Consider the following 15,104-nt stretch of genomic DNA (forward strand, 5'->3'; position numbering starts at 1 on the left):
ATTCTGGAAGTTTGGTAGTTTATTACAAAGTTAAACATACACTCTTACCTTATAATTCAGGCTCTCTACTCATAGGTTTGTGTTTATGAGATATGAATGAAAACTGTGTTCACCCAGAGGCCTTTATATGAATGTTTCTAGTAGTCCTATTCATAATTGTTGTTAACTAGCTACAACTCAGTTGTACACAGACTTTGGTAATCCATTTATAAAATGAAATACTATTCAGCAATTAGAGGAATAAACTCTTGACATACACAACTACTTGGATGCGTCTCAAAGGCAATATGTTGAGGTCAGAAAGATAAAGTCAGAAGGTTCTGTACTAAATGATTCAATTTATATGACATTCTTGAAAAGTCAGAACTGTAGTGATAAATAAGAGAGGAGTAGTTATTCAAGATTATGGGAGTTGGAAGAATGTGATTGTAAAGCTGTAAAGGGATAGGATACATGAACGTTTTCTTGGTGTGATGGAACTGATCTGTATCTTGATTGTGGTGGGGTTATAAAAATCTACATATCTGCCATTTTCAGAATTGGACACACACACGTGTGCACGTGCGTTCCCACACACACACGAGAAAAGAAATGAGTCAGGGGTTTTTGCTGGATTATTTAAAAGATACTTAAAAATAGTAGAAAATTCCTGTAAAGTCTGAATACCAAATAATTATTTCAGCTTTCCATGTAGTCAGCTGTTTTAATATTTATTTTCTTTATTGGATAATTTTAGCGCTTCCAGGGTATACTTTTTAATCCTGCTTCTGTTAAATAGGCTCTGCTTGGCTGAAAATGGAGCTCGCATCAGGATAAAGGAATGGCCATTTGGCCTCCCTGCTGGGGCATATTTTGATCTTGAGGGGCATTAGAAGATGCATACATAGTAAAGGTCACACATGTATCATTATAATCTCTCTATTGTACTTTTGGAATTTTGAACTTCTTAGGTGTTAGAAAGTTACATCATGACATTTCTAAAGTATCCATGGATTACACATGGTTACTGTAGTGGTGCTGCCCCTTGTAGCACGTCCACTCAATTTTCAGAAAGGGACAAGCACATTTAGCACATTGTAAGTGGCCATTTTTCGATTGGGATTAAATGTAAATTAGTAGGCTTTAAGAGTTATTTCTTCTACAGTAGAGCCTTTTTAGTAAATATCTATTGGCTATTTAGAGTTATGAATGGAGCTGATCAAAAGGCTGTTTTGTTCTCACTATATAAATGCTGGTAGATACTATATACTAACATGCAACTATGTCATAAGAGGTTTAGAATAAATTCCTTTAGAAGTAAAAATTTTAAAATTTTGTTTCCTATATAAGACAGATTTTGAGATATTTCAGTCACACGTTTATAAACTTTGACTTTTTTGGTTCTAATATATTTTGTCAGATAAAATAGGTTGATGAAACATAAAATCAAAATCTGTTACCAGAAGGTAAAAATGTGTAATAGCCTGATTAAAATAGGGCCTTTAAAGAATACTCTTAAATAGCCATGACAGTGGTAGCAAATTCAGTAGAAGCTGCCTGTCTCCTTATCAGGCTGTAAGAAAACGTAGAAATTACTGAGAGATTTCATGGCTAAGGGCAGGCTTAGTGATTTCATGTGCTACCAGTGTATTCCATCTGTCCTTACATTTTACTGTGCTGCATTTCACTGTTTTCCTTGTTTGACTCTGCAGATAAATGTATTTTACTTATTTCGGCATGTATCTCCACTGAACTGATGAATGTGACAGTTCGTGTATCAGGTTCATTGCATATACAGGCAGGTAGGCAGTGTTCTTTTAAGAGTGCGTCTTTAGGAATACATTGTCTAAAAGTGACCGTTAAATGTACCTGGAATTAGAAACTTTTTAGAGCTTTCTAATTTTGAACTGTGAAGGAATTTAACTCTTCTAACTTCTGTGAGGTTGGTTTTTTTTGTTTTGTTTTGTTTTGTTTTGTTTTGCATGTGTGTCACGAGAAATTAATTGCGTTGAGTGAGAAATTATCTTGGGTATGGACTTGAGTTGATTTCTTTTACAGTTCTGTTCCTGCTCTGATCACTCTCATCTCAGAAAAGTTTTGTAGTTAAAGAAATAGCATAGAAACAATGGTATTAGATATTTTATATAATTTTAATCATCCTTTGCAAGATTTCAATGTATCTCAATACCAAATTAGGCTACATAAAAAATGAAACCTTATGAAAAAGTCAAAAGATTTTCTCCCCTACTGATACCTTAATTTTAATGGAGGTTAATCTACTTCTGAATTTATTCTGGCAATTACTTTGTCCATAGTGTTTCTTAAGATATTAAAAGCATCCTTTTAAAAGGGAAGGAGGTGTTGGATCTTGGGCAGTCTTTAATTTTTTACGTTATAAATTCCGTTCTTCTCAATATATTTAAGCAGTTCATCTAGCTGAGGTACATGGCTTGTTTCACTATAAAGCAGATTGAAAATCCAGTTTCTGTATCCTAAGAACTGCCTTTGAACTGAGGTTACATATTCAGTCTTAATCATTTCAGTTATACGTTAGGGCTGTCTTTATGATATGTTACTTCTTTAAATAATCAAATACCTCAAAGGTAATAAAACTTTAGGATCACATGACATGAGTTATCTACATTAGTTACTTTTAAAAAATAAATAATGGACAAATTGAAATGGATACAGTTACATTAAAATCAAGTCCAAATCTATATAAATTTTAATGGAACCTAAATATGTTACGTATTTTTCATTAGAGACAGAAATTAGTCATGTTCATACGTAGTTATTAAATATTCTCAGGTATTTGTGGGCCAAGACTATATGGTATTCTTTAATAAATGGACCAGAAAACTCTAGCAAGATAATAAATATGCTAAGTCATTAGAGGTATTATAATACTATTTTCTTCATTTTTTCTAAGGTCTAGGCCTTTATGAGTATGGTACTTGAAATAAATATTATTTTCAAATTTAATGGGAGCTTATTAAGAACTGGAAGATAATAATTATTTTTAAGAATAACCCTATAGATTGTTAGTGTCATTTTCCTTAAAGGGAGACAGGATTATTAAACACCCTTAACTATTCCTGAAGTAGAATTGCTACGCATAGAACATGATATGTTATAGTACTATCTATTGAAAAGTTTAGCAATTTTACTTTATGAGATGAAAGTCAGTACACTTTTTGTCTATCAAGTAAAATATTCCATGAAAATCTGTTTCTAGGTATTGCTATACTTTTCAAGAGAATCTTCTATGTTGTATATACTAGTTTTGGCTGATAGATACTTGGTTTTTGGTTATCCTATATACTTAGATCCTCTACAGATGAACTGATGTGTCTAGACAGGAAGTGGTATGTAGGAGATATAGGAATGGGCTGAAGTATCCTTTATATTTGCCTTTGTATCTAGGGGAGTTGGAAATAGGCAAGAATGGAGAGAAATTTTGTATGGCAGTACACAGAATTTTGCAAGTTTATTGTGAGCCCTGCAGCAATCCGATGCATTTTAGTTACTGGTAAGTTTGTTAAATTATGTTTGCAAATGTACCTCTTCGAAGATGGCCATCTATTTACTATTACATCCACCATGTCAAATATACCTATTTTAAAGATTTTTTTTGAAAAGATGTGGTATTGCTATTGCATTCAGTTTTAGGTATCAATTTAAAATACTTTTGTTAGTGAATGCATTTGACTTTTCAATTGTCATAGCTAAAACTGAAGTGAAATTAACTTTATATGGGTAGCATAGTCATGTGTTAAGATTTTGGAATAAAATTAATATTTCTGATTTTGTAATGGAACTCCACTGTGATTAGAAGTCTGAGCTAATTTTGTAGATGTTTGAGAAAGAGTAGTCCTTCTGACATAAAAGAATAAGAAAATCCATGGCATCCTTGTAATTTTATATAGTTCTACATAGAGGGTAATTTATTGTAAGAAATATATTTTTTTTTTTTGCATTTTTTTCATGGACCATAGGGACCATAGGCATTTCCAGTCTTTCTTTTTGGCAGTGCTGATTTTTAGGAATTTTAGTCATCTTTCCCCCTACATCATTAAGTCAAGTGTAGGTCAGAATTCCATGAAAAGATTAGGACATTGTGTAATCTCTGTGCAGTAGTTTCTTTATTCTTCTCAAACATTTAGGCAGAAGTATTTTGTGCAGTAGTACCTGTGCAATTATTTGTGAAGTGGCTTTTACTATTGATACAATTCATTAAAAATGGACTAGATTGCCTAATAGCTGTTCTTCTTTACAGAAACATTAAAAAAATCCCGAGATTCTTCGGTAGTTGTGTTTTATTTGTAAATGTCTAACTTTAGGACAAAATAAAAGAACATCGTTGACTTGTAATACCAGTTTACTTTTTTTTGTGTGTGGTTTAAAGAAATAGGGCCAATTAATGTAATCGAATTTTAATTTCTTGTAATGAAGTACTTTATTTCCAGATATACTATTTTTTTTCTAGCTGATGTCATGTAACCCATTGAACTATCAGTTTTTATAACAATGATAATTTTGCTATTGATTCTTTTAATGAGAATTTCTGATTTGAACAAGAATAGCCACATTATCAGAGAAGTGTGTTATCAATTCTATTGAAACCAGAAGAGCTAGAATAACTTGAGAGAATACAATCACTTTTGGACTTAGTGATTTTCAAGTTTTCCTCATTAATAATTTTCTTAATACCTTGCAGGAGTGAGTACTTGCGAATTTAAAATATATTTAGAAAATTGTGGTTTTACCCTTTCTTGTGAATATAAATAGGTAATTTAGGGTACATTATAAAGCACAGCAAATAGTTATTTTAATTGCTGATGAAGTTTGGCTTGTCATTTATTGTTATAAACTACAGTAAGGATATACAATGAGGGAATATATATTTTCTTAGGAATGCCATCATGCGTTAATGCTGCTAGTTGAAAAATTTTCAGCATAACTTTGTGAAGTATTATCAAAGCTTAATTCAATGCAGTCATTTATTTTTGTTTTGTTTCTTCCTTCATTCAACAGACATATCAAGCGCTTTATCTTTGTCTGGCACTTATCTTTGTGTGCTTTTATGTGTTTGTGTATACATTGTATAATTAACTGCCACTTTCATTTCAATATTATACAGATCATTTGTTTTTCTGCTCTCATGAGCTTTCCTGAAGGCATATATGGACATATTAAAAAACTTGTATATTTCTCTGGATATTTTGTAAAACATATACATTTTTTTTGAAAAATAGGTCTAAATGAAAAGTTTATTTTAAAAACAAGTGTGTTCTTCCAAAGCAATATTGCATACATACTTAAAATTCCCTAAGATAATATGTTCTTCAAAAGAGTATTATGATGAAAGTCTTTATTGTGGAGAATTGATGTATTTGTGGGTGTGTTTCTTATGTCAGATTTACTTGAAGCAGGTAATGTACATGTGTGTAGATGAACTTCAGTATTTGGCTTTGGAATTTAAAAAACTATGCATTTGTATTTTGATTTATGATATTTAATTTTAAAGAGATGAGACTAATTTTCTCATGCTTGTGAGAAAATATATTCCTGTACAATATAAGGTATAACAATCACTGTCAGCAAAATAAAGATTAGATTTGAATTTGGTTGTTATCTTTTTGGCATAATAAAATTCTGAAATGGAACACTGTGTTTATGATCAACATTTGATGATTACATAATGAAATTATCTGTACTTTACATGCAGTGCTACTCTTTTGGCATTCCTGGTTGAACTACTTAAAAGTTCAGTAGCCATGCAAGAACAGATGCTGGGTGGAAAAGGCTTTTTAGTCATTGGCTACTTACTTGAAAAGGTAAGTGATACATATTGATGGTTTTATTGTGTCGTATATAGCTGAACAACTGACAGTCCCTAATTATATTTTTTCTATAGTTTGTCTTTTCATCGACTGCTCATTGTTGGCTAATTCACAAATATTTACTTTTGTATTTTGCATTTAGATTTAAGTGTAGACATTGAACTAAATTGGGTGCTAGAAATCTATATAATTGAGGAATTTTGAGTGAAGATAGAAACTAAAGAAATTTTTTTTCCTCTATCTTTATTCAGAGTTACAAGTATTTCCCCTTAATTCTTTTTCCTGGTTGTTTCTTTGCTATCTTTATATTCAAACTACGTTTCTTAGTAGTTTTGTCTATTTTATTTTAAATGGATTTTTTGTTTTTTGCTTAATTTTCCAATTATGAGGTAAAAAAATCTTTATTTTGTAATAAGCGAAACATTAGTTTGTGATTTATCTCTGCTTTTAATATATCTGAATATTTAAGATAGGTTTTCTTTAATCACTACATAATATAAACAATACAAAATAGATGGTTTTAATTTTCCCCATTTTGTGTCATTTGTGTTTTGGGTTTTTTTATGACCTTCTTTGCTTTAGTTACAACTATAACCAAATTACAATTCTGGTAATGAATCCTGGGTTTCTGATTATGGTCTCATAAGAGTTTGGTTGTATCATGTGATTTCTTTTAAAAAGTAAAGGGGCAAGTTATGTATACAAGTATTGGCTTTTTTCTTTTCTAAGCAAATATCTGTCACCCTCATTAGCTCTCTCAAACCTATTCTTATCAGTTAACACTAGCATATTGTTGCTCTGAAAATGGAACTATTTGAGAATAATAGAGGTGAGTCCTCAAGTGAGAAGAAGAAACTTATTTTTCTCTTCGGAAATAGTATTGAGAAGACCTTTGGAGATAGTTTTTTCAACTCAGATTGCTCTATCTTTGAAATCCTTGTAACCTTTGCTTTGAAATAAGTATTCTTTCTTGAAGGATTGATTGGTGATGGAGGAGGGGTAGGTTATTAAATAGATCGATCATCGACAGCATTTCTTTACTGAAATAATTTTTTGCAGTAACATTAAGCTTATCTTTCAGTGTTTGGTTTCATGGAAAACTATTTTTTTTCTATCTAATTAAGAATTGTTTAGAGGATTTATATTAAATTACATTTTACATGAATCAGATATTATGAAATGCCTTTGTGATAATACTGTGTATGACAAGATCACTAACAAGCACTACCCCTTGAATATACTTTTCATCTATTTGCTGAGAGTTTATCAGCATACTTCTAAAGTGAGCATTCTTTTACAGTTAAAATTTAGCTTAAAATTAGAAATTCAGTGAGGGGCACCTGGCTGGCTTCATCATTAGATCATGTGACTCTTGATCTCGGGGTTCCAGTTTCGAGCCCCAAGTTGGGCATAGATATTCCTTAAAAATAAAATCTTGAAAAATAATAAATTAAAAAAATTAGAAATTCAGTGAAAGGGCTTTAAATCAAATAAAAAGACATATTCAGTTCTTCCTCTTTCTCAGAAATAATATCCTTAAAATTATATTGTCAAGTTAGGTATAAAAATTATCTCATTGTGGCTTTAATTTGCATTTTTGGAAAATTTGAATAAGATTGGACATATTTTCATATGTATTTATAGCACATCCACTTTTTCTTTTTTATGGAGTAATTATTCATGTCCTTTGCCAGTTTGCCCCATTTCCTTTCAAAACCCCCACTTCTAGGCAACCTGAAATCTACTTTTGACTCTGATTTGGTGTACTCTAGATATTTTATATAAATGAGAGCATGTATTTGTCTTTTGTATCTTATTTCATGTACCATGGTGTGTACAAGATTTCTTCCATCTTGTAGTATATATCAGTACTTTATTCCTTTTAATGGCTGAACACTATTCCATTGTCTGTATATAACACATTTTGTTTATCTATTCAAATGTCAATAGACATTTGTGTTTTTTCCAGCTTGGATGTTATGTATAATGCTGCTATGAATGTTCATGTACATGTTTTTGTGTGGACAGATATTTTTATTTCTCTTTGTTAGATACCTATCTATGAATTGATTTGCTGGGCCTTTAATATGTTTATGTTTAACCACTTGAGAAACTGCCAGATTATTTTCCAAAGTGGCTCCACCATTTTACATGTTTACCAGCAGTGTATTAGGTTTCTAGTTTTTCACATCTTTTCAACATTTGTTAATTGTCTTTTGTATTCTAGTTTATTCAAGTGGGTGTGAAATGGCATTTCATTTTTTATTTGCAATTCTGTGATGTCTAATCATGTTGAGTATCTTTTTCATATGCTTATTGGTATTTGTGTATTTTCTTTGGAGAAATGTCTATTTAGAACTTTTGCCCAGTAAAAAAATTGTGATATTTTCATTATTGAATTGTAGCAATATTTTATTTGTATACTAATCTTTATTTGATACATGATTTGCAAAGATAGTCTTATTCTGTAGATCACATTATGTTTTAATTTGCATTTCTATGATGACAAATTAATTTGAACATTTTCATACATTTATTGTCTTTTAGTAGTTATCCTCTTTTGGTAAATACCTGTTCAAAGTGTTTGCCCTTTTTCATTTGAATTATCTATCATTTTCTTGATTTGTGATAATTCTGTTTTTATCGCAGATATGAGACCTTTGTTAGGTAGGTATCACGAATATCGCTTCTTTGGTGGCCTGCTTTTTCATTCTCTTAATCTTTTTTATTAATTTTAATTATATAATTAATATAATTTTAATATAGGTCACCATTTCATTTTCTTTTATGATTAGCCCATTTCGGATCCTAATGTATCCCAAAGCCATAAGACTGTTCTATGTTTTCTTTCCAAATTTTGTTTTACTTTTCACATTTAGATTTACAGTCCATCTGGAATTGAATTTTGTGTATGGCATGAGGCATAAGGGTCAAAGTTCTTTTTTAACCCTCAAATATGTAGCTAGCTGGCCTGGTACTGTTTACTGAAGATGACTTCCCACTGCATCGCAATTTAATTTTTGCCATAAATCCGATAACCGTATATAAATGATATCATTCCCAGAATCCATCTTTTGTGGGTTTTTTTCTTTGAGCCAGTACAACACTATCTTAATTTGTATGCCTTTTTAGTATATTTTGATATATCATAGTGTGTCATCTAGTTTTATTGTTCTTCAAGATTACTTTGGCTATTATTGGGTTTTTGCCCAATATTATATTTATATATATATATATATATATCTGCCTATCAATTTCCACCAAAAATGGTAGGATTTTCATTGTATTATATTAATATTTTTATTTTGAACCTTCCAATTCATACATTTAGTATATCCTTCTATTTATTTAGGTCTCTTTGGTAGTTTTCTGTGTAGAAAACTTTCTGTCTTTTTGCTAGATTTATTTCTAGATAACTTGAGGTTTTTCAAATGTTAGTTTTTTTATTTGTCATGGAAACATAGAAATATAATTGGTGTTTATATTGACCTTTTATATACCAATATTGCTGTTCTTCTATTAATTCTAGTACTTTGTTCTTTTTTCAAAAACATTTCTTTGTAGAAAATCTCATCAACGGAGAATGGAAGTTTTATTTTTTCCTTTCCAGTATTTATTCTTTTTATATTTTTTCCCTTGATGTTGAACTAAGACTTCCAGTATAATGCTGAACAGAAGCTGTAATAGTGAGCATCCCTATCTTATTCCAGATCTCATGTGCAAAGCTTTCAGTAATTAGCCACTAAGTATGGAATATGCTGTAGATTACTTTTAGTAGAATTAGGAAATTGTCTACTACAAGTTTGCTGAGTTTTCTATATCATAAACAGGTGCTGAGTTTTGTCAAATGCTTTTTCTGCATTATTTGAGATAATTACTGTGTTTCTTCAATTTTTTCCTAGTTTAGTGAACTACAGTAATTGATTTTCATATGTTAAGCCACCCTTATATTCCTGGAATCCTATTTAGTCTTAGATCCATCCCTATTCCAATCAGTCTTTTTTCCTTAAAATGGCTCATGTCAGTGTCACCAATAGTCTTATATTCTTACATCTTAAGATTCTCAGTTTTCATCTTATCTGACCTGTTAACATTTAAGTTCTAAAAGTCTTTCCTTTTTGAAATGAATTCTTCAGTTGTATTTTGTGACACCATTCTTTCTTTGTTTTCTTCCTACTTCCTTGGTCTCCTGATTTATTCTCTCCTACTAGTGCCTCTTCTTTCTAAATTTTAAAGACTGATTTTCCTCTCAAATCTTTCATCCCTCAGTTTTCTCTACTTAATAGTGGAGAATTCACCAAGTAGTTCAGACCAAAATGTTAATCCTTTTTGACTCTTTGACACACTAAATCCATACGCTGGTAATTATGTTGTCTAGGTATCAAACATACCCAGAATGAATGACTGCTTTCTACTTACTACCTTACTCCTTTCTATATCACATTGATATCATCTTATTTCAGACAGTCATCCTCTTTCACTATTGATTATCCACAGTCTCTTTTTTACTTGCAGCCAGACTAATCTTCCTAAAATGTGTCAGACCTTACTGCTCCATCCTTCTCAAGGTAAATTCACAATTCTCTTACCTCTGACATCATCTCTTATCATCCCCCTCTTATTTTCTCTGTTGCAGAAACACTGGCCATGCAAAGACTTCTTTGCCTTTCCCTTAAAAACTAAAGTGGTAAGCATGAGTCCATCTCAGGATTTCTACATTTTCTTTTCCCATTGCTTTCATCATTCTTTTTCTAGGTATCCAACATGGCTTGATTCTACAGTTGATTTAGGATTTCGCTTATGACACCTTATCAGAGAAGTCTTCCCTAATCACTCTAAATAGAATAGTACCCCTTCTTCCATAACCATCTCTATCTCCCTACTCTCCTAATTTTTTACAGCATGATTCTGACTTCTTTTTTTACTTGTTTATTTTCTGCCTCTTTTCACTGGAATATAAGCTTCAGCTTCATAAAAGCAGGGACAGTATCTTTTTTGTTCTCACCTTATTGGTGTGTCTTCAGTACCTAAAGAAAGAATACCTGCCTCAATAAATATTTGTTGGATTTAATTGAATAAATGAAAAGCATTTGCGTACTTGTCTGATTACCTCAAAGAATATGTTTTTCACCTTCCCAGATGAATATTCACACTGTTTTATTTTTAAACATCAGTTGCTGGATGAATAGTATAGATAATAAAGTCTCCATTTTTATTTTATCATCAAATAATAATAAGCTAATGGTTAACTGTCACTTAGCTTTATTTCCTTGTCTTAGAAGGTATAACTTAGTTATCAAGGAAGATAGTCTAATGATGAGAGGCTTTCTGATTAATCACATGTAGACTATTTCATGAACAACTTTCGAGGTTCTTTGTTTTGTTTTATTTTGCCAAAATATGAGTTTGAAGGAAACTTAGGTTATCTGATGTATTCAATATTTTTGGTTGTTGTTAATTTAAAAAATTGAATCAAAGTGGCTTAAACATTTAGGAAAAATGCTTGCTGTTGTAACTGGAAGTCTAGTGATAGGTGGCTTATTAGTCATAGTCCTGGTAGGAAACAGATATCACACTCAGACTTGGTTATTGAAGAGTTTAACGCAAGGATCTTTGAAAAGTTGCGAGCATTGTTAAGGGAAATCAGCAAGGTTTGCAGAGGTGAGAGGAGTGAGTGTTTATCGTAACTCAAAAAGAAAGTTATTGTTGTTCTAGGAGAAGTTGTACCTGACAAGAGTATGGTCTTCAGTAAAAGAATATAATGTATTTACCTGAAGAGGTAAAGCCAGGGTCCCCCCAGTTTCATTTTTTTCCTGTCCTTTAATTTCCTGCTGATGTCTCTAACTAGTCAAACCCAATGGAAGCCAATAGCCAAGGGAGCCTCCCAAGCACAGAAATAGGTTGGGGAAGGTTGGGGAGTAGATCAGTTATAGCCAGTAAAACATGTCCATGAAGCTGGGCTCTAGAATTTGGTTGTCTGAGTCTCAATTATGCCATCAAGGACCCAGGGTTTTTCTGTTCTGCCATCTATACTCATGATTTTATTTGCCACTGTAACTACTATCCTTTGTGGTCCTAAGAAGGTTGCCAGGTCGAGTTAGTGCTATAGGCTTTCACATCCAGGTGGGGGGTAGATAGAAGAGCTCCTTTCTCTCAATTACTGAACAACATCCTTCCCTCCAATTTGATTGCTCAGGTTAAGTCTTGACCTACTTTGAATTATTTGTTGCCATGAAAATTTTGATGAATCACTGTCTACCTGTCTCCCCCAAACAACAGCAACAACAGCAACACAGAAGTGATTCATATTGGATTAGGCTTTTGGAGCTCAATTTTGGTATCCTGGAAGGAGTGAAATGGATATTGAGGACCAACTACTTAATGACGTACCTCTACTAATTAAAATAATTTTCCACAATTTACTTAATAATATATATATAGAGAGAGAGTGGTTTCTGCAATAAAAATGAACATTTCTGGTGATCCATTCCATTGTTGGCTGCTGTAAATGTGGGAAAGGCCTCTTTTTACTGAATAGCAACTTGTCCCTATAACATCCATTGCTCCTATTTGATTTAGTTACTTCTGGAGTGGACATTATAATTGTTTTTTCCTAGCTTCTAAAATTCTATTTCCAGATATGTTCCATCACAATTCATATAGCACTCATTGTACTATATGTCTTCAGTCATCACACAAAAATAATGTTTTATAGTTTAAATTTCAGAGCATGCATTTTACAGATTTATAACTATCAATTATTTTTTTTAAAATAGCTTTACTTGAGAAATGAAAATAGCTTTACTTGAGAATATATTTTTAAAATAGCTTTACTTGAGAAATGAAAGCAAATATCAAAATAAAAAATATTTTAAAGCAATCATTCAAACTAAACACATTAAAACAGAGTTCGATATCTTCTTTTATCTTCTCCTAATCTGTGTTTTGTCTTATCTATTCTGTTCTTATTCTGTTCTTGAATTTGACATGAATTTAGTTAAACATCTGCTGAGAATTATGGCAGGTACCGGACAGAAAAAAAGATGAATAAGATAGTATCCTCTTTTATATCAGGAAAGAAAGATATGTGAATAATTAACAGTAATGCAAGGCAGAAGGAGGAAGTACTACTTATGGTAAAGGTAACATGCTATTGAAGGGAACTTTCATAGAAAATGAAAAATCCTGGTAGGATTTTTGAGTAGGCCAGTAAAAAAAACACAAGTTTAGAAAGATAGTTCCTAAAGATCAATTTTAGAATAAAAAGTACCACCAAAAGCTTAATTGCTCTGAAAAAAACTGACACTTTTTTTAACTAGTGTGGAAGGAAGGCCTCATGTGATGCTTCCACCATATCTTTTTATAACACAGAGCAAGTTAAAAACTTGTTTTCAAATTATAAATTACTTCCCCAAATGAATATGTTCGTAATGGCCAATCTGATTTTATATTGTTTTAGTATTCTTTATAAACACAATAATCTTATTTTTTTATTTTTACTTTTTAAAAGATTTATTTATTTATTTATTTGACAGATAGAGAGAGAGGGAGCAAGCACACAAGCAGGGGGAGTGGCAGAGGGAAAGGGAGAAGCAGGCTCCCTGCTGAGCAGGAAACCCAGTGCAGGGCTTGTTCCCAGAACCCTGGGATCATGACCTGAGCCTAAGGCAGACGCCTAACCAATTGAGCCACCCAGGCACCCCAACACATGACAATTTTATAGGATAAAATCTGATCTCTTAAAATTTAATCTGGGAACAGGACCTGACTCTTCTATTTCAGAGTTTTAAGCATAAAAGTAGAATTTATCAGATAATTTTCTTGAAATCTTTATTACTGAATAAAAATATATTTATAATGATTATAATATATGTAAAATTACATATTCTATATTCTGTGTATTATTATATCATATATTATATATTATATTATTATAATAAGCTATGTGAAATTATAGCTAGTAAAGGAGGGGCTGAAGCTTTATATAACCATTGATCTCTTATTTTAATTTTATTCACCTATCTATGAATAAAATGTCTTAGAATTTAAAAGTATTTTATTCTTTTTATTAAAGTTTCTTTAAAGTGAGTGCTCAGATTTTGATTTGCTCTTTTCTTTTTTTTTTTTTTATAATGATTTTTTATTATATTATGTTAGTCACCATACAGTACATCCCCGGTTTTCGATGTAAGGCTCGATGATTCATTAGTTGTGTATAACACCCAGTGCACCATGCAATATGTGCCCTCCTTACTACCCATCACCAGCCTATCCCATTCCCCCACCCCCCTCCCCTCTGTAGCCCTCAGTTTGTTTCTCATAGTCCATAGTCTCTCATGTTTCATTCCCCCTTCTGATTACCCCCCCTTTCTTTATCCCTTTCTTCCCCTACCGATCATTGTAGTTCTTATGTTCCACAGATGAGAGAAATCATATGATCGTTGTCTTTCTCTGCTTGACTTATTTCACTTAGCATTATCTCCTCCAGTGCCGTCCATGTTGTAGCAAATGTTGAGAACTCGTTCTTTCTGATAGCTGAGTAATATTCCATTGTATATATGGACCACAACTTCTTAATCCAGTCATCTGTTGAAGGGCATCTCGGCTCCTTCCACGATTTAGCTATTGTGGACATTGCTGCTATGAACATTGGGGTGCATATGGCCCTTCTCTTCACTACGTCTGTATCTTTGGGGTAAACACCCAGTAGTGCAATGGCTGGATCATAGGGTAGCTCAATTTTTAACTTTTTAAGGGACCTCCACACTGTTTTCCAGAGTGGCTGTACCAACTTGCATTCCCACCAACAATGTAGGAGGGATCCCCTTTCTCCACATCCTCTCCAACAATTGTTGTTTCTTGCCTTGTCAATTTTTGCCATTCTAACTGGCTTAAGGTGGTATCTCAGTGTGGTTTTGATTTGAATTTCCTTGATGGCTAATGATTTTGAACATTTTTTCATGTGTCTGTTAGCCATTTGTATGTCTTCATTGGAAAAGTGTCTGTTCATATCTTCTGCCCATTTTTTGCTCTTTTCTTACAGATTTTTTTTTTGCTTTTTGGGGGCACCTGGTTGACTCAGTCAATTAAGTGGCTCAGGTCATGGTGTTGGGGTCCTGGGATCAAGCCCCGGCTCCCTGATCAGCAGAGAGCCTGTTTCTCCCTCTCCCTCTTCCTGCCCCTCTGCCTACTGTCTGTCAAATAAATAAATAAATAAATAAAATCTTAAAAAAAAAAAATAAAAAGAAAAAGGTTTATTTGCTTTTACCTCTCCCCCCCCCC

The 15,104-nt window shown here is 32.3% G+C and overlaps 1 protein-coding gene across 1 annotated transcript in view; it reads left to right on the forward strand.

Annotated features, from left to right (window-relative positions):
• NBEA (neurobeachin) overlaps positions 1–15,104 on the forward strand; it is a 664,295-nt gene that overhangs the window by 130,951 nt on the left and 518,240 nt on the right. Inside the window, exon 11 of the mRNA XM_040622005.1 lies at positions 5,708–5,816. Coding sequence (XP_040477939.1) covers positions 5,708–5,816 — 109 coding nt within the window. The remainder of the gene's footprint in view (positions 1–5,707; positions 5,817–15,104) is intronic.

This window comes from Ursus maritimus, unplaced genomic scaffold (assembly GCF_017311325.1).
Source record: "Ursus maritimus isolate PB19 unplaced genomic scaffold, ASM1731132v1 scaffold_10, whole genome shotgun sequence".
Classification (NCBI taxonomy): Eukaryota; Metazoa; Chordata; class Mammalia; order Carnivora; family Ursidae; genus Ursus; species Ursus maritimus.